The sequence below is a fragment of the Glandiceps talaboti genome, chromosome 4, assembly GCF_964340395.1.
Source record: "Glandiceps talaboti chromosome 4, keGlaTala1.1, whole genome shotgun sequence".
Taxonomy (NCBI): domain Eukaryota; kingdom Metazoa; phylum Hemichordata; class Enteropneusta; family Spengelidae; genus Glandiceps; species Glandiceps talaboti.
The window spans coordinates 14726267-14747919 of NC_135552.1; the positions used below are offsets into that span (position 1 = coordinate 14726267).

A 21653-nucleotide genomic window follows, 5' to 3' on the forward strand; every position below is an offset into this window, starting at 1 on the left:
TTTCCAGTTCCCCCGTCATTTCATGTACACATAAAGAGGCTATAGAAATGTTCTAATCAAACCATAGTGTGTAATACACGTCTCTTCTGTTCCAACATGCTGTGCCAAGTGTTATTAAGCCATGTCATTTCTTTACTCCCCTTGTTTGTAACAGGTTCCGTTTGTCAACGCTCTGATGTCGACAGTTGTACTATGTATGAACACTAGAGGGCAGGCATTATGACAATATACATGAACTTCCACAACTCAATAGTCAAACATCTTATCAATCGTCACTAATCGTTAACTTGTTCTTTGGGTAAACTACATCTAGGTATAAATGTATGGAAGATTTACAAGGGTAACTACAAACATTTGTTCTGGTCAATAGGTGTGATTTATTGTGAACGACAATAATACAAGTAAGAGTACATATCTTATATCTTATACATCTTACATGCTAAGCTGATTTTGCCGACTATTGTATGCTTGTATTTCAAAATGCAAGCTCCTTCTTATGTTATAAAACGATCTGTAAAGATAGCAGACTGACTGATGGATATTTAGATGTTACTCCCCAATATGTTTCTTTGTTCGGCCAAGGAAAATACGGGTGACCTAAGGGGCCTCGTCACTATGAGTCACTAGATGAGTAGTGACAAACCCTTAGGTCATGAATATTTTGGAGAAAAATATAATTACACCAGTGCCAATAAAATCATATAATACATATAATATTTTCACTGTTGGCTGAATATTTCTTCTACTTTAGAGCTGCACTAACTGTAACTGGAGTACTGTTTTTTTATGACAAGACAACAAGCAGTATATTCACTGAAAAGTGTTTAAATACAAATAATTAGACATTGTACATGATGATTAAGTGTCAACTGTATTCAGAAGTAGTATAGCAACTGGTATTTTACAGTTATACAAAAGTATATTTCTTTTGTAATTTTTACACATGATATATTGTTTATAACATTACCTTTGATTTTTTAAGAAAACTGTTTGTATTTTAATTGCACTCTTTAACTAGTACTACAAAGATATTTGTGACAATTCAACAAAAAAGTTTGCATTATTGCAAACTCTACCTTACGCTGCATAGTTTACTCAACAAAGTTCATTTCAGAAATAATCATGGCATTGTGAAGATTGATTGAATCAAACATGAAAAAATTTGAAAGGTGGAAACTTATTCTCTACTAATTTATTCATTTGACCAACCATTTCTTCTGATGTACTTGCAATGGCCTCCTCATAACAGGTACTATAAATAACATTCAACTCCCCCTGGCTTCCTTTAGTGACACACTTTTCTGTATCATTATGGTCCTGATCACAAGTATAGATGTCACAAGTTTCACTTTCACTGCATGGAGTATTATTAGAGAGATCTATCTTAGTATCTTTATTTGTTGTAGGCACTGATGCAGCACCTTCATAGACAGCTTTCACGTCAGTTTCCCCTTGCTGAGAACAGTCCTTCCTACCTCCATGCTCAGAAGATTCATCTGGAGATGTACTTTGTCTAGCTTTATATTCACGAAACCAACATTCTATGTCATCAAGTTGGTTGAACTTAGCAAGATACTCTGGTGTATTACCTTCACTATCTTCAGTATTTGGATCAGCCCCTAAATCTTCAACTAGTGTTTTAACAGCACTAAGCTTTCCTGACAAAACTGCCATGTGTACAGGTGTTTGCTGTCGATCATCCTCTGCAGAGACTAAAGCCCCTCCCTCCCTGACTAGCACTTTTATGGCTTCAATGTGAGCATTTCTTGCTGCTAAATGGAGTGGTGTTACTTGTTTTATCTTATCTAAATCTCCTTCCTCATATTCCTTCTTAATAGACTGAAATACTCCTGGTCCTGGATTAGAACCCCATCCGGATTTCAACACTTTTCCAAAGTCAGCTACATCGAGGGGAGTTTTTCTCTTCCATGAATTAAAGAAGAGAGGTTGTTTGCTGACATCTACACGGACATAGTGCCAAACTTCCTTACTATTTTGTTTCCCTTTCACAAGACACACAGAATCACTGCAATCTAATACACAGTTGGCATTTGCTATCTCCTCTACTCTGTGGTGTCTAGAAGCATGGTTCAGTAGAACTTTGATGATGTCAACATGACCAGACTCTGCAGCGTAATGTATTGCCTGCCAGTGCTTCCCATCCCTGGTTTGGATGTCTGGATTATTTTGTAGCAGAACTTTGAGATTTTCGACTCTGTGAGATTTTACAGCTACATGTACAGGTGTGTACCCTTTAGCATTTGGAGCATTGATGCAGGCCCCCTCATCTACGAGTAATTGGACCAATTGGGACCCCTTATTTAGCTTCACTGCAATATGTAGTACAGTATTGAGCTTTTGATCCTGATGGCGTATTAATTCCCTAACCTCTGACCTTGATAGCAGGTACTCAACCACCTCTACATGGTTATACATCACAGCTTTCTGTAAGACTGTAACTGCATCTGACGTCTCACGTCTGACATCTGCTCCTTTCTGAATCAACAATTTGACAATACCTAAAGATCCAACTCCACATGCTACATGTAGTGGTGTCAGATCACAGTGTGCTAGCACATCAACATTTCCCATATTTTGCACTAACTCTCTAAGCTTCTCTACACCCCCTTGTCTAGCAACTTTGTGTAACTCACTAAAACTTTCTTCAATTTGTATTGCTACCTGTAGCTTCTCACTAAACGACTTCCTCGAAATATCGATTGCTTTCATATTAAAGAACTCGCTCTCTTTACATTCCACAACACTGCCAATTAACAATGAAATGTTATGATAGTTTTGTACATGTCTGATAAAGGATGAAACATTGTAAATAGCAGCTTGATGAAGGAATGTCAGACCTTCTGCTGAGACAGCATTAATGTTTATAATGCCTGGCAGCAGTTCAAGGATGTTGTCTTCATCTTGGTTCTGGATTGCAGTAAACAGGTCTTTTTCATCTTGACTAATATCATACACACCTGAAATAACAAGACATCAAGTTTCAGTATAATTATGATCACATTGCAATTATTTTAATTAATACAGATCCTGTTAGAAAGTGTAGCCGAGGTATACATGGCGCCCTCACTTTGTCTTTCTTTTATACCTTTGTTTTTACTATTCTTAATTATATATGATTTTCTTTTGACTTTGCTGCATAGCCACCTGCTGACTAACAGAGTAAGGCCTAAAAAAATAATTGTTTAGTTCCAGTTACGTGACCCCACTTAGCTTTTCACTGCAGATCCTAAACTTTTTTTTACGTATTTGAGAAACAAATAATAAAATTGCAAAAATTGTGAAGTCTCATGAGAAATAGTGGATGCGGAAACTGACATCAACTTAAAATAACACAATAAAACCGTTCTTACAATCTGGAAAACAATGGCTGAACAAGACACTCATGCAGAAAAAAAAATACTAAAAAAGAAAAAAATCTACCTTGTGTATTGTAAATTTGAGTGTAATAGGAACCACACAATCCTTTTTATTAGCCCTAAGCATACCAACACAGTTGTGATGATACATGGGTATATAAACATACCTGATAATCTCAGAAGTTCTTTGCCCTTCTCTTGCTCTCTCAAAGCATCCTTAACTCTGGAAACATCAAAATAGGCACTGCCAAGATTGTAATGGGCTGTAATGAGAAAATAAGGAAAACAAAAGATTTAGTTTTCATTCTCATAATACCTTGAAAAATAACAGTAATGCAACGACAATAACCATTCCCTGTGCTTACTTTGGGTTAATACAGACATTATTTACTGCCAGCTAGGTCTTCTACCTAGATATAACCACAGATGGTGGAGACTCTCTCCAACTTTATGATGTAACAAAAAAACAACAACAACAACAAAACAAAAGTATACTTTTTTTATTCAAAGAATTTGATGCCGTGACTATATATGTTTACAAAGAATGGATACAATTCAGAAGTCATTTCAAGACATAAACCTAGTCTGTAAGATATGATGTGTTGTGCCACTCCTATCAGCCAGTGTGTACCAACATCTGTACTGAGTTAGGCTGGAGATATGACATGTTGTGCCATGCCCTATCAGCCAGTACCCATGTCTGTACTGAATGGAGCCTTAATCTTAGCCTCTTTGCTACAAGATCTGGTTGCATCCAGAGAATACTTATTAGGGCTAAATGACAACATGATGTATCTTACAGTCTAACATAGATCCTAGTACCTGCAAAATAAGCAATGTGAATGACTATAGAGTGAAGTTGCAGTAAAACATTGAAACATATCTAATGATTATAGTAATCATCTATCTACAGCATACACACACAAAGTTACAGTAAGTTAGATTTAATTTATAAATTACGGTTAGTTCTTAACTAGAGATATAGTCATCATGCAATGACAGTCAAACCTATGATATGAAATAGTCATCATTGTGGGTATAAACCTTTTAATCACTAGTCTCGGTTACCCAGACTCTCGTCGCTGGGGGCTCTACCTACGAGACATCCCCAGATGAGTGTCTGGGAAAACCACGTTCCAACTACCCTGAGATGGAAGTCACACAGAACATTTCTTCCAAACATAAAAAAATGGGCTTACGGGGCCTGTTTGTTGTAATTAATATACATCAGTTGCAAAGGTACCCAAATCATTCGTCTCGTTCAGTCTGCAATGTTGGACGTGAAGTAATCCCCATGATGCACTGCTCCAGCAGCTACTTCCATTGTGGGTGAGTTGGAACATGGTTTTCCCAGACTTGGGGAGGTCTCCATAGGCAGAGCTCCCAGTGGGGAGAGTCTGGGTAACTGAGACTAGTTAATCACTTGCCTGACATGATTAAAGGAACACAATGAATCTTTTAAAAAATGGCCGAGAGTTTAATTCTCAAATTAAGAACCTTAGACCCCACATCAAGTGCTGTTTGCATGCTATACAACAGTGACACATTTATGACTTTACACAGTGCTAACGATATCAGAGATGCCGTACTTACCTGTGAACTGTACAAATCACCTAAAGTGAAATTAACGTATCATTATCAGCAATTCTAGTCACACAGACATACCTATTTGTTTGTACACTCAGTTTGTCTTAGCCTAGTAGATTGCCATATAAGCTCAGGTGGGGAAATTCTTTATCATTTGATATAATTATTAAACCCTTGGAGTCTCACGTAAATTAATTTAATGTATACTGTTCAACATACATACATTTTCTGTACACTGTACATAGCACTATACATGTAATATCACCCAAAACCCAAATAAAATCAATTTTTTTTACGAACACTAAGAAAAATGGATTAACTTCTAAAATTTGTTATTATAAAAGAGTATATTTATTATTTCATCTTCAAATGAAAATTCATCTGTGTTTTTGTAAACCATTTTAGCATCGATTTAAAACTTTTGTTCCAAACTCAAAATTGAAAATTATATTTGAAATTTTCCACTTCACATTTCAGTCTTTGTCAACAGATTGACCCACTATTCAGAATACCTCTGATCTATGCCTATGACATACACAGGCATCTATAACCCCTTATTATAGGCTCATATGTCCATAAGGTCACATGTTCTGAATAGGTGGGTCAATATGTTGACAAAGACCGAAGTGTGCAGTCAAAAAATTCAGATACCATTTTCAAGTTTTGTTTGGAACAAAAAGTCAACTTGTTGCAACCATGTTGCTATTCATTTTCCACTTCTTCATGTGTGCATTCATTTTGTTGTCATTAAGTGTAGATACTGAAAGACTTGCTCAGACTGGTAAAAAAATATGACAAACCTGGCAAATATGGACAAGTAGATTTAACCTTGTTAAATACCTGAGTTTATACAGCAATCCAAACATAGAAAGTGATGAATTTAGAAATTGAGGGTGAAATTAACGAGATGTGGTCTGCAACTTGTTAGTATTTTTTGTCATGTTTATTTCCAATGACTGGTTACTTATATTTTACCTTCACTGTGACCTGTTTAATGACGAGTAGTCACAGGCAATTTCCCACCCTATAAAATGCTGTATTCTCATACGATATGAACATTAATGTCATGTTATTCTTACAGATGCAACTACAGTTTATACTGTAGGAGTTTTGTCAGTGGCTGCTGGTTTTTAGACAAGTGACAGTGAAGTCATTATATATTTACACACACAGGTTTACAAGTACCATATTACTCCCCCCGATGACCGTCTCCTTACCTTCTGAAAGTTTCCTGTGGTGTTCTCTTTCAGGTTTCAAAGTCAGGAGAACCTCAGCAATGTGTAAGGCAGTCTCAAAGATAGGTACTGCAGCCTGGGGTTGCTTTGCCATCATACGTAAGTAGTAGCCGACGTCATTGAGCAGTGATGTGGGATCTTCCATCTCCACTTTAGCTTCCTCGACAAATGATTTGGTAAGATGGGTGTGCAGGATTGAAGTGTGAACTATGACCTCCTGTTGAGTAGATGCCAATGGTGATGTCATCCCTACCATGTCTGATATGGTAGGAAAGTTAGCTCTCAATACTTGTATGGCATCATTAACAGCTGTGATTCTTCTTATCATCTTTCTTTCCAGCTTCTGTCTTATGATATCCTGTATGATCCGTGGGACTGTAAATGAGGTGGTACCATAAGACTTCATGGCAAGATGATGTTCACAGAGAATGGTTACTAAGTGTGACAGTTTCATCTCAACAGGTCGTTCATCTTGGTGGCTACTGTCAATGTGAGGATCAGCTGCTAGCATGGCTTTCTTGAGATGACTAGACTTCAACTGCTGGCTTGTACTGATGAGAAGAGATTTTGAGATAGTTGGCGACAGGTAAGACATTAGTTGCAACAATTCCATTGCTGCAGGTCCATCTGTTCTACTCTCTAGTTGATTTGAGATAAGTTTCCATGCACTTGTGAAATGATGTGATGCGATTTGGATACATACACTGGTCTCAACATCTTCTTTCTCAAGATCAACGACATCACTGTCAGTTTGAAGGTCACTCACTGTGCACATCAGTTTGTCATCAAGATTACCCAAATACTGGTTGTAATTCTTCAATTGTCTGAGCTGCACTGTGATTGGTTGAGACCAGAAATGTTGATACAGAGTCTTGTTTTCTTCCTTGGCTAGGTTTTTCCTCGTAAAGGAACCAGCCATCATAATGGATAGTGGTTGGCCATGTAGATCAGCTGAGAACTGTTTAAAAGCCACGTAGTTTTGTCCATCCTCTTCTTCCATCCTTCTCAAAGTCAAGTACACTTCTTTGGGTGATATACCTTGAGTGCACAGCAACATCTTCATGGCTGCAGCGTTGCTGAGTGGACCGATGGGTAATTCTTCCGCCTTCACAGACACCATCTTTTTGAAATCCATCAGTCGTGTAGTGATGATGATGTGACCTTTACTGGGCAATACTGGAAAGTAGTGTTTGACGAGTTCAAAGTTGGTGACATCATCCAAGATAAGCAGCCAGCCTGGATGTGATTCTAACCACTGTAGTATTTGACACTTGGTTTGGTCAGCTGTTAGACACATGTTGTCATTATCAATGGTCACTTCAAGATCCAACTCTTGCAACTGCAAGTACACAAAATAAATATTGTTTTTTTACCCAATGTTTTTGCATGAGTCTTGTACTTCTGATAACTATTATCGGTACACGATTAAAGTCTTTTTTGTCTGTGTTATCAGTATCTCAGAATAGAATACTGGATATTAGCTACTCAGTTTTACCAATACCACTAAATAAATAGAAGTTGACTTACTATATTGTACTAGATCCATGGTCTAATGCAGTCATTGTGATGGGCATACTGGATAGCTAACCCAGTTTTACCAATCCAACTAGATAAATAGAAGTTGACTTACTATTGTACTAAATCCATGGTCCAATGCAGTCATTGTGATGGGCATACTGGATAGCTACCTCAGTTTTACCCATACAAATGTACCACTAATTAAATAGAAGTTGACTTACCATTGTACTAAATCCATGGTCCAATGCAGTCATTGTGATGGGCATACTGGATACCTACCTCAGTTTTACCCATACAAATGTACCACTAATTAAATAGAAGTTGACTTACCATTGTACTAAATCCATGGTCCAATGCAGTCATTGTGGCAGCATTTATCCAGTACAGTCCTGATGGATAGTCTCTGTGATATCTGTAGGCATACTGGATAGCTACCTCAGTTTTACCAATGCCTGCAACACCAGTAAGGACCTAAAAGAAAGTGGAAAAATATTTCTATCAGATACCAAACTAATACATCAAAGTTTCTGACTTGAAGATATCTGGCCATCAAGACACTGTGATGCATGGAGCACACATGCATGCACAGTACACACATACGTATGTACACACACACACACACACACACACACACACACACACACACACACACACACACACACACACACACACACACACACACACACACACATGCACACATGCACGCACACACACACAGAGACACAGACATACACTCACACAATTCTGAAGTGTGCTGATTACAGTTATGAAATCAAATATGTCTGGGCCTAAAATAACAGAAGATCTATCTTATATTCCGATAGATAATGTGTTTTCTTAGTCTTGTGTAAGTAGGTGATGTAACTATATAACAATTTCACGAGGGTATACTTACATGTATCAGCGTTTCCTTGGATACGTCTTCTAAAATATCTTGTTTACATGCTTTGTATGCATGGTACATTTTGTCAAGAGTACTATCATAACCAACAAATACATCAACTGGTTGTGGCGGCCATCCTAAAGTAGACAATCAAATGTTAGTTTACTTATTAATAAAATGTATGTTTCTCATCCATGGTACATATTATATTAACACAGTGTCCCTCTTATGGCATAGTATATCACTTGAACTACATTCATCACCCACTGTTGATAAATTCAAGAAGGACATCAAGACATATCTGCTTGCAAGAGCTTTATAACTTTTTATAATGATCTACTTATTGTTCCTGTTCAGCACCATAGAACATTTGGTGCTATACAAATTCTTTTGATTGATTGATTGATTGATTGATTTATTGATTGATTAAAATGATAGGTCGGTTGGTTGGTTGGAAAAAATATACCAAGGTTGATTATATTTTAAAATCATAATCATACTTTCAACAATCTGAATGCCTTACTGCAAGTGACAATTAAAGTCAGAAGGAACCATTTGTTTTATCTAAGGTTCCAAGTTGCACTCAGTCTGATAATATTGCCCATATACATGCTAATGGTGCCACCATCTTAATTACCATCACTGATTTTCAATTTTTCCTGTGATGATTGAGCTTTGTGACTGTTAATAACATACTACTTAGTCTAGCAATAGATGTATCACTCACCTGTGATTGTGAAAGAGTCTGTTGGTGTATCACTCATTAACTGTGATATATCAACTTGAGAAGACACATCATTAGCTGATTCAGAGTCTTCACTACTTGGTCCTGTACTGTGACCTGTAAATACCAAGTATTATCATTAAACCAGTATCACTTACAATGTAATCTAACAGAGAGTGCAAGCAATAAACCTGTACAGTAATTTTCCATACATTGCTGCGGCACACTTTACCCAAATACGATTAAGTGGAGTGCTCATGGTCATTAAGTGATTTGGCTTTGTTTTTTTCTATCTTTACATTTTTGTGCTTAAAATAAATTATTGTTCCATTGTCAATTCACATGGTTACATGATTCAAATGATATTCCCTTGCCATGAGGTATGTAAATCTTCATAGCTCGGATATATTTTTTGAGGACTTTGGTAGTACGACTTATGAACCTTCATAAAGTTGGGCCCTTTTACAACACAACTGTGGTCCATAAAACTTGATCATATCCGAGCTGTAAAGTTTATCACCAGGTAATAGCAGTTCACTTGCTATACAAACTATCGTAGACCTGATCAACATCATATTTTAACATTTGCTGTGAGTGGTTAAACTTACCAATGTCTTTGAGCACAGCTGTAACATCACCTTCAATAAGCCCCACTTGTATGGAATCTGTGTTACCAATCACTGGTTTGGCAATTTCTTTAATGATTTGCAGTAACTCTCCACTGTTAAATCTTGCCAACAACTTCTGTATTTCTGCAGCATTGTTTATCTTCAAGTCCAAGATGATGCATCCCCAGCGTACGTCGTCTACCTGACACTGTAGTTTTTGAGTGAAACTAACTACACTATCTTTGATGTGATGGTACAATGCTTTCAGTTGTGAATCATCTCCAGTGTTTGTAGTACTGATCTTTAGTCTAACTGTAATTAAAACAAAGGAATAACAAATATAAACTTCAAATATTTCCTTTCATTCTATGCCATTTTCTATTCTTTTCAGGTATTTTTATTCTATAAGTAACTTTATTCTATAAGTAACTGGCCTTTAAGATATTGAAACTTCTGTACCGGAGTCAGGTTGAACAAAAAATATGGCATATAGATCTGTTTGTTCTACATCACGACAATGTGCGTTATATGTAACAACAACACGCATCTACGTTACTGGTTCTGCTGTGTTCAAAATTTAGACAAAACATTCAAACTTGCCATTTGACACACACGTACATCCAGATAAGTTAGAAAACGAGTTGTTAATGGAAATAAAATAATACTAATAATACAAGACACACATAACAAAGGTAACTACATGTCAAATAAATCCAGTATAAACCAAAAACCACTTTGGGCAGAGGGCACTACTGATCTGGTCGATGGCAAGATGGGTGAGTATGAATTGTGGTGCCAGTTGAGGCGAGTTGGGGCCTGTTGGAGGCCGATCGAGTGATGCCAGTTGGAGGCAAATGGGGGCAGAAGTACGAACTACGGTCCCCAAGACCGAGGGGTGGAAATGCCATGACCAGACTGAAGTACCCCCATGAGATGAGATGAGAGGTAGAATTTGGAATTTGTGTGAATTTGTAGTGTTTTAACGAAGTTGTTTACAGTTTTAGAATGGCCGCTGGTTCTGCTGTGTCTAAAATTTAGACAAAACATTCAAAATTGCCATTAATTTCCCCGATTTGTCTTTGATATCATGTACTGGTACTGGTATAATTGTGATATTCTCCAATATTTTTCTTCATTCAGCTGGAAAATACTCGTGACAAATACACATGTACCTAAAATTGAGAATTGAAAAGTTTGCAACTTTGTTACCTGTTCCTGTTCTTCTAGGAAGAGAATCGTGCAACGTCAACAAATGTACATTCTCCAAATCTGTGAATACAACATCTATATATTTCATATTCATATTCATTTATTGAAATAGAGAACATTGTCAAGTAAAAAAAGCAAAAGCAAATAAAGTGTGGGATAATCAAGCAGGCAAACAATCAGAAAAATTATAAACTTTTTGAAAATCTGTTGAACAATAGGACAAGATATACAACTAATTATAGTACTCATCTGATTCTGTGATTATTAAAATATTAAACTACGGACCTATTCATCAAAATGATAATGAGGGGGCTATAAAGAAAACTTGAGAAAAAAATTGACTTAAATATTTCTTTTTATACCTGTATGTGATCTTTTAGGAAGTGTATTGTGTAACTTCAAGGTATCTTGTATGTTTTCTAGATCTGTAAAAAATAATAAGAAAGATAAAAATCTGTATTTCCCTCTTCCTCCTCCACTGCCACTGCCACTACCACTGCCACTACCACTGCCACTACCACTGCCACTGCCACCTCCACTGCAACCACCACAACCATCATCACCATCATCACCCGCCACCATCACTGCCCAGGTACCACCACCACCACCACCACCACCACCACCATCATCATCACTGTTGCTGCCACCAGCCCCACCCTCACCATCTGCTTCCACCAGCCCCACCCTCACTATCTGCTTCCACCACCACCACCACCACCACCACCACCATTGTCACAACCTAACTGGCCACCACCATACTACATCATACTGTAATCACACCACATCACACTACCACCACCACCACCACCACCACCACTAAAATACCAATTATTCAATAAAAATAAAGGCCATTTACTTACCTATTATATCAGCAGTGTCTGATTTATCACCTGTAAATGTACACATGTCAGAAAGTGTAACTGGTTCATCAACATTATGGTGTGTGTCAGAAGCTTCACAATCCACTTTTTCTTTTTCATCAACAGACGTAGGTGTGTCTTCCATGCCTGAACAAGGAAACATTTCTCCAGTTCAATAGAAACAAGCTATGACATGACTTGGGGTGGGGGCCTTTTCAGCATGTGTGTGTGTGTGGGGGGGGGGGGGGATCAAAGTGTAGTCCTGAATAATCACATGTACACTAGCGATTACTACAATTGTGCTGAAAACAATTGATAAGTGTATGTATGACATATGTACTACTGGTGATTACTTGCACTGGTTTGTGCATGTGCATAATTATGCAGTGCATTAAAACTGGCATACCTGATGCATGTATTATGCGAATTAGGGTACATTAATTTGTCTTGTACACAACATTTCATGAGCACACACAATGATTTTTACAGAAATTTGCTGTTTCAGATGTGTAACAGAACCCCATACCTTGAAATGCCAGTGTGGGTGTAACTCTTGGTGTGCAGTGTTTTCTGCTGCACTTCACTCTATGCTTATAAAGGAATTATGGCCACAGAAAACACTGCATGCATTCATACAATACCCCGAGTATGGAGGTATCACACATGGGGTTCTGTCATAGTGTATGCGTTATCATAGTTGAGCCATATATACCCAAAACAGGCACAAAGTAGTGCAAGGGTCAGAATTCAGCAGCTGGCACACCAGGAAATACCACAATGGCAACAATTGTATTGTACAACATGAATACAGCAAACTCACCTGTGTAATGACCCAGGTATGTAAAGCTCACTTCGCCATTTTCGACAAAGTGAGCGCTGAGCACTTTTTATGAGCACTTTGTCAATCTCCAAATTTGGGACCTTTACATACCTCAATGACATTTACACTTTTGAACACTACACAAAGTTCATATTTGTGAAATTCAAAGCAGACCAACCAGGAACAACCAGACTTGTCAACAAGTCCACAGAATGATGTGGATGAAAGCTTCAATATTGCTTTCACAAAATTTCAACTCTATGTATAATACGTGTTCAATAGTTTTGTTGAAACATAAATTTCGATTACGACATTCTTTAAGTTCTAGTCATAAAATATAATTTCTACTTACTTTGTAATTCCTGTATCACATCTATTAAATCCTGTTGAACAGCTACAATGTCAAGGATTGCATCTTCTACTTGACTTTGTTTCATCACTTCTTCTGTCAACAGTAATTTCCTCAATTCACAGGCAGCTCTCCCATTGACCAGCCTGGCATGAAGTTTCCTGGCATCCTTCACACTCTTGGGGTATGCATGTAAAATAATACAGCCCCTTGCAAGCTCAATTCTACTGCTGCATGCAATAGACAGAAGGTTTTCATATAACTGTGTCTGATTACTTTGGTTGCGCTGTATTAGTTCCATTAATGCATCCATTAGATTACGGCAACCATGCAGAAAGATCCTCACTGCAAAATAACCATACATCATCCGTTGTTCGAAATTACTATATTAAGTGTGGCTCACAGTGTAGTTTTGTTTTCAAGAAATCACATGACACTGCACACATCTAAACGTCACTTCCATCTATTGTTTTTGTGAGACTAATATGACACTGGTAATTAGGCCTTTGGTTTTCTAAGATAGACACATTAACTAAATCTATTGGTCTTCAATGTGGTAGTCTTAGATTACACAAGATGGTGATAGCGGTTCCTCTGTTGTGCAATTCTAATCATCCAGTGATCAAGATACTAAGTAGTGTAAACATTGGAAGTCCCAAAACAGTACACTGAAACTTGAACTCAATACTGAGACTATAAATTAAACCAACATCCATACAAATTAGTTCATCACAGTTGTGTCAACATGCTGTGACAATAGTTTTAGTTTGTGTCAATCTTAGAAAACCAAAGGCTCAATTACCACTGAGAGTAATAAGACATTACGGAGAACCAGTGAGTACAGTTAGTGGCCAAATAAAAAAAAATTGTGTGCTTCTGATAACCCGACAAACCCTAATTTAAGCTGCCAACTCTAAAAAAGGTAATTTTGTACTTGGCTTCTGAAAATGAGATACATGCTACCGTAGTTACAAGGAGTTTCAGTTTGGTGTTTCTTGGCAATCGCATGAAATTTATGCGATGTGGAATTATGAATTGACTCTCCAGAACTCAAAGTTTATGAAAATACATCTATTTCTTGGAGTGGCATTCCTCTTTGAAAGAAAGTGATCCATGGGCCTTACCTGATGTATAGCTCTAAGCATGTCAAAAGAAAGTGATCTACAGAGCTTACCAGCCTGTCCAATACATATATAGCTCTAAGCATATTAAAAGAAAGTGATCCATGGGCCTTACCTGCCTGTCCAATACAATAGCTCTATGCATATCAAAAGAAAGTGATCCATGGGCCTTACCTGCATGTCTAACCCTTGGATGAGGGTTTGCTTTCATTTCAAAGTATTCATCTCTTGTCATAGGTTCTTCATGGCCAACTGTAAGAAAAATGAACAAAGAAAATTACAGGATATCGTAAATTGTTGCAAATTTTGATATTATCTCAAATGGGAATTCAGTGTTACTTGGAAATTGTGGATATCTGAGAAAAACTAGGTAAAATATTCACTATATAGTAGCAATTAGAGTTGTAATTAATTTAGGAAAATAGCTGGTAAAATTGAAAAAGTAGCTAGTTGGTAATAACTATGAGGAAGCTGAGCAACCAAGTTGGGGCTGGTTCCTCGACCACTGCTGGAGATTTTTGAAATTCAAGGACTAACAGACATAAGAGTGTTTTCTGGTACTGCAAGACAAGAAACTGTGGAATAGCCAGTTGATTATTATGGCTATCGGTTATTATCTATCACTGGGCTGGTGGTATATGTCACTGAGTTATACACACACTTAGAGTGTACATGTATACTGTCATTGGTAGACTTGCCAAAATTAGACTGACAAACTGGTTAAACTTGAATGACAAGATGTAAGACTATCTCATACAGATCATAAACTCACCTAAATTAAACTCTCCACCTGGTAAAACTTGAATGGTGCTAGCAATGCCATAAGCCAGTGTTTGTACTGGTGACTGGCCATAGAGTTCAGGGTCACTTCCTGGACTACCGTCACCATCTCTGCCCCGTAAGTCTCTACCTGCACTACTGTCACCATCTCTGCCCCGTAAGTCTCTACCTGGACTACCGTCACCATCTCTGCCCTGTAAGTCTCTTCCTGGACTACCATCATCATCATCTCTGCCCCGTAAGTCTCTACCTGGACTACCGTCACCATCTCTGCCCTGTAAGTCTCTTCCTGGACTAGCATCACCATCTCTGCCCTGCAAGTCTCTACCTGGACTACCATCACCATCTCTGCCCTGCAAGTCTCTTCCTGGACTTCCATCATCATCATCTCTGCCCCGTAAGTCTCTTCCTGGACTACCATCACCATCTCTGCCCTGCAAGTCTCTTCCTGGACTTCCATCATCATCATCTCTGCCCTGTAAGTCTCTTCCTGGACTACCATCACCATCTCTGCCCTGCAAGTCACTCCCTGGACTCCCATCATCATCATCATCGTCATCATCTCTACCAAGTAAGTCTGCTTGCATGGACTCAATAGACAACATTATACAAGACCCTGTAAAATAAACCACATAACAAGAATTTTTAACCATTTAATTAAAAATCATTATTATAAATTTTAATAATTTCATAGGTACTATCTTGAAACTCTTAGCATATGATAATATCATGTTACATTGTATTTCTATCATATTTCTTTGTAATCCAATTGAGGTACTCCAAATAAAAACTAAATGCTAAAAACCTCACACATCATTGTATTTGATCAGAACACAAAGACGTTGTTTCCCGCTTGTCATGCATTAGTCATTTTTTTTAATGTTTTGGTGCAATATCAATCTGATTCAAATCTGATGTAGTATACACTTTGCGATTTCTTTTTAGCTGTTACGTTTACTGTCATTTGTTCTTTTGTGAACATACATACAACTGGCACAATACCATATGTTTTCCCAAGCCACACAAGAGTGCGGAGTGAATTCACCCAACCAATGAAAACGTGTAATGTGCTGAAACATATGGTTACAGTACTTCAGGGTGCTCTGGTCGAAAAGAGCACAAGCACAGAGCACAGACAATGATATTATCATTATTGTTTGGTCGTTCTCTTTCTTTCAATTTTGAACGTTGAGAGTTATATTGTAAGATGGATTCTGGTTGGCTAAGCTGACAGATATACCATATTTGGATATTACATTATAACTGCTCCAATAAACACTAACTTTATGAGGGACTGAGTTATTGGTTAGAATTCTGTTACTGATTAACAAAGACATGATGTTAATGACTAAGTGGGTGGCTATGGATGAATTTTAAATTGCAAACTCATGCATCTCAGGACTTCCAGAGTAACAATTTTGACTATACTGTGTGTGAGTGGAGGTGTAAATGGTAATGATACTGTATAGGAAGTAGACTATCCGTACCTGTACTTGGAACTGGGTACTCATTTTGCACAACCTGTATTGAGTTGAAACATTCCTCATCCGCAGGTTCGTCCCTCCTCCCGATTTCCCTTCTCAAACTATCCACCCTGTCTGTCAATTCACTGTGATGTAATGTTAGTCTATTATGAATGTGTGCATTCTCTTCAACACGTTCCTGTTTCTGTGAATTGAGTTCCTGATTTATAGCCAAGAGCTGTTGCTGGAACTTTCTGGTGTCTTCAACTTGTTCTGCTTTTCTTTTCCTCTCTTCTTCTCTGTCAGCAGAGAGATGATCATTCAATTCACTAAATTTTTCTTCTACCCGTTGCTGGAACTTTCTGGTGTCTTCATCTTGTTCTGCTTTTCTTTTCCTCTCTTCTTCTCTGTCAGCAGAGAGATGATCATTCAATTCACTAAACTTTTCTTCTAACCAGTGCTGGAACTTTCTGGTGTCTTCAACTTGTTCTGCTTTTCTTTTCCTCTCTTCTTCTCTGTCAGCAGTTTCTTTGAGTAGAAGATTTAATATACTGGCTTTGAATTCTGATGTGTCTCGTGACACTTCATTCTCGTGTTTTTTCTGCATTTCTATCAGATGTTTTTGTTCTGCACGCACAGTCATCAAGAGTTGAATTACAGTGTTCACAGCAACCTTTATCTCTTCTTGATTCTTAAGAATGTCATTTCTTTCTTTCTGATTTTCTTGTACTATTCGATGCAGTTCCTTCTTCAAATCAAAAATTGCAATGTGATTTTGTTCGCTTTGTTCAAAGTGTTTCTTGTGGTATTTTTCTATTGTATCTACTGCACTGAGAAGCTGTTTTTCCAACTTGTTGGAACCACACTGAACTCTTTCAAAAAACCCAGTAACCGTAGCCACTATTTCATCCAACCTTTTATCATGCATTTTAGCCTCTTGTTGTGATGGATCACTGTGGTTTTGTTCAACCACTGTAGCCTCTCTCTTTACATCGGCTTGTTCTTTTTCCTTTCCCACTTTCGATGTTTCTGGTTCAACTCGAGTGGGGACCACTTCTGTTGCCATATTGGCATTGTTGTCTTCTTTTTCTGTTTTTTGTTGCAGTGATGGTGATGGAGACCTACTTCTCTGTCCAATCTGCAAATGCTTTCCTGCATCAAAAGAAGGAAAATGGAAGAATAAGTGAATACGCAGTCATCCATATGATGATTGCAGAAAGATATCAAGTTTAATTATAATATTTTTATCTCATACCAGGGATGTAGATAGGGCCAACAAAAAAAACAATTGGAGACTCAGCGGTTTTGGCAACTACTTTTTTTCAGGACTTTGTTTAGAAAGTTTGTTTCAACAAGTATATATTTCCAAAATTAGGCAGATTTATGAGTCTCATAATCATTTCTATAGATAGTGCCATCTACATTTCACATACTACTGGCCACTTTTAAAGTTACATCCCTGCATGCTAGAGAGAATCAAACAGAACAAGAAGGTTGACTTATTTTCATGTGCACCTATAATAGTAATACATGTGCAGCGCTTTGAGTGAAAGCGATGGTATGGACCAGAAATTAAGTGATTGCCACTTTTAGCACACCTAGGTGGTAATTAAAAATACTATCCCAGGTTACGAGAATTCATCTCATCATTTAGCACACCTAGGTGGTAATTAAAAATACTATCCCAGGTTATGAGAATTCAACCAATCATTTATTAGCACACCTAGGTGGTAATTACAAATACTATCCCAGGTTATGAGAATTCAACCTATCATTTAGCACACCTAGGTGGTAATTACAAATACTATCCCAGGTTATGAGAATTCATCTCATCATTTAGCACACCTAGGTGGTAATTAAAAATACTATCCCAGGTTATGAGAATTCAACCAATCATTTAGCACACCTAGATGGTAATTAAAAATACTATCCCAGGTTATGAGAATTCAACCAATCATTTAGCACACCTAGGTGGTAATTAAAAATACTATCCCAGGTTATGAGAATTCACATCTCATCATTTAGCACACCTAGATGGTAATTAAAAATACTATCCCAGGTTATGAGAATTCAACCAATCATTTAGCACAACTAGGTGGTAATTAAAAATACTATCCCAAGTGATGAGAATTCATCTCATCATTTAGCACACTTAGGTGGTAATTAAAAGTCTGACAGGTTGCAGGTTTGAGCCCCATCACTGCCATTTGTTTCTGAGGTTGCAATGGATGTATACTTCCCAGGGAGTTGAAGAAGTATAGAGGGCCAATTGTGCCGATATAGATCCAAGCCAGGGGTAATAATTGTAAAGCGCTTTGAGCACAGAGTGGGAAAGTGCTATCTAATAACCAACATGTTATTATTATTATAATTCAAAGTTACCCATCGATGTATTCTGCTCCAAAGTTCGACCTCAAGAAATGAGTTATTTACGAGTAGTATGTGAAAATTTCCCCTTGTCTTGTCTTCCAAAAGAAATTGAACCTGTCACATTTTAAAATGTCATTCTGCAACAAAGTTCCTCAATATATAATGTTAAAAAATTAAACTTTTTTTTAGATCAAAGTCATTACCTTTAGATGCTTCAGTAAGATTCTTTTCTTTCTGACTACCAAGTTGATCATCTTGTTCTGTACCTTCCTTTATAGTTGTAACTTCTGAGAAGGAAGTACCAGGTAAGTCAGGCTCACCAATTTCAGCAGAATCTTCATTTTTAAGTCGAACTTGAGTGTCGGTTGAGTTTGTGCGTCTGACTTCCTTCAGACATGGGTCATAGGGGACACTGTCTTTTATATTACTGGACATTTTGCTGTTATGAACAACCTAAAATCAAAAGAATTAATTACGTCATGCTTGTATGTATTAATTACCTCCTGATTATATTTTGATGTGGGGTGGGTTATTTTGATGTGGGGTGAGGTATACTCAGGTATATTGATGTGGGATGGGTTATTTTGAATGATGGGTGTATTTTGATGTATGGTGTGGTATTTTGATGTGCGGTGGGATATTTTGATGTGGGGTGGGGGTATTTTGATATAGGGTGGGTTATTTTGATGTGTGGTGGGTTATTTTGATGTGGGATGGGTGTATTTTGATGTGGGTGGGATATTTTGATGTGTGGTGGGGTATTTTGATGTGGGGTGGGATATTTTGAATGTGGGGCGGGGTTATTTTGATATAGGGTGGGTTATTTTGATGTGGGATGGGTGTATTTTGATGTGGAGTGAGGGTTTTGATGTGGGGTAGGGGTATTTTGATATAGGGTGGGTTATTTTGATGTGGGATTGGGTGTATTTTGATGTGTGGTGTGGTATTTTGATGTGTGGTGGGATAATTTTGATGTGGGGTGGGATATTTTGATGTGTGGTGGGTATTTTGATATAGGGTGGGTTTTTTTGATGTGGGATTGGGGGTAGTTTGATGTGGTGGGCTATTTTGATGTGAGATGGGTGTATTTTGATGTGGAGTGGGGTTATTTTGATGTGGGATGGAAGTACTTTTTTTTTTTTTTTTTTTTTTTTTTTTTTTTGAGAGAGAGAGAGAGAGAGAGAGAGAGAGAGAGAGAGAGAGAGAGAGAGAGAGAGAGAGAGAGAGAGAGAGAGAGAGAGAGAGAGAGAGAGAGAGAGACTATGTTGTACATTTTTATTTTTGATGGCATATACAAGAGGCCATATGGGAGTGGGAAGGGGGGAATTAATCACCTCTTGTGGGGGTATGTGGACAATGCTGCCAACCTAGACCCCATTTTAGACCCATGCATTTTGACCAAATATCAATCAAGGTTTTTAGAAGACCCCATTGTAGACCAAAATACTGTACACTTATATAGTTCTGTATATCAGTATTCATATAGACTCCATTTTCTTTGTGATCGATGACAATATTGATAATAATTAATACCTAGATAACTCAAACAGCACTGCAGACTTCTCTGATGACTAAAAGATATCAAAAAGTATTTCTTTTTGTTTGTTTAGGGACAATGTCAGAATGGAGTCCCATATCTGTGAGCAGGACTATGCCATAGCTGAGACGTTACAACCTTAATTAAACAAAGCTAGATTTATGACCCTACTATTTTAACAAACAGTTTTAAAGTGGCCATATGGATGAGAATTTGGTATTTATTTTGGATTTTTATTTGATAAAACAACTTCACTGTGTTTTTATACTTGAAAAAATAACGTGAAAGAGCATATACCAAGTCCATGTTCATAACTCAATACATTGCAAAAAGGTGGAAAAAGTGTAAAAAGTTTGTTATTGTACATACAATAACAAACATTTTATGCATTGTTTAATGTTTTGCAGTTTATTGAGTTATGAACATAGACTTAGTATATGTTATTTCACATTATTTTTTCAAGTAGAAAAAACATAGTGAAGCTGTTTTATCAAATAAAAATCCAAAATAAATACCAAATTCTCATCCATATGGCCACTTTAACAATCATTATAATATCAGACATGAATGAATTATCTTAAAACTAATGTCAGAACACCATAAATATTGGATATCTCACAGTTTTTAAAAACCAACGGCTTGACTATACAGTTGTATTAAAGATTTGTTGATCTTGGTCCACTGAAGCTATACGTGCCATGATACCAATTACAAGTAGGTACATGTATGTATGCCATATTACTGAGAAATCAGAAGTGAAAGTGAAAGTTGCCAACCAGCTGTCATGATTACTGAAGGATATAGTCATGGCCCAGTGGAGAAGGATAAAATCTTGTCAACTAGCTTCCATGTCGTTATGGTGGTGGTTTGACTCATTATAAAATATATCACATTGTGCTCGATACTGACTTAGATATATAACTACACATGTATACACTAGTTACTTAGATATATGACTACACATACACTACATATATTATAAGAGATCTTTACAAATTTATATCGAATACAGATGCTTTTACAGCTGTGTATCAAATTACTAACGAACAATAAACTACTTAGTATTTTCTACTCATAGAGTCAAAAAAAATTCTTGTACACCTGGCAGCTGCAATCACGATGCTGATGAGATATGTCTGTGAACATTTGGGATTCATGCCCTAGAAATTTTTTGACTCTGTGAGTAGAAATTTCATTACTAAGTATGAACCC

The 21653-nt window shown here is 37.3% G+C and overlaps 1 protein-coding gene across 1 annotated transcript; it reads right to left on the minus strand.

Moving 5' to 3' along the window:
• Window positions 1-381: 381 nt before the first annotated feature.
• Window positions 382-19339, minus strand: LOC144434212 (uncharacterized). The gene is made up of 15 exons (XM_078122665.1): window positions 19108-19339; window positions 16559-17686; window positions 15064-15687; window positions 14466-14543; window positions 13174-13515; window positions 12002-12148; window positions 11504-11566; window positions 11142-11201; window positions 9933-10244; window positions 9328-9441; window positions 8613-8737; window positions 8048-8188; window positions 6182-7538; window positions 3545-3640; window positions 382-2978 (listed from the first exon to the last, which is right to left on the minus strand). Exons 1-15 carry the CDS (start codon window positions 19337-19339, stop codon window positions 1147-1149), a joined length of 6651 nt encoding a protein of 2216 aa, XP_077978791.1. The 3' UTR covers window positions 382-1146.
• Window positions 19340-21653: the final 2314 nt, after the last annotated feature.

What these genes read in the sequence shown, in the direction of transcription:
- LOC144434212 (XM_078122665.1), bottom strand. Translation starts at nt 19,339, where the DNA reads ATGTCCAGTAATATAAAAGACAGTGTCCCCTATGACCCATGTCTGAAG. An exon ending in AGACACTGCTGATATAATAG is followed by an intron (nt 11,567 to 12,001) that starts GTAAGTAAATGG and finishes TATTTTTTACAG; the next exon opens with ATCTAGAAAACATACAAGAT. An exon ending in AGCTGTGCTCAAAGACATTG is followed by an intron (nt 9,442 to 9,932) that starts GTAAGTTTAACC and finishes TGGTATTTACAG; the next exon opens with GTCACAGTACAGGACCAAGT.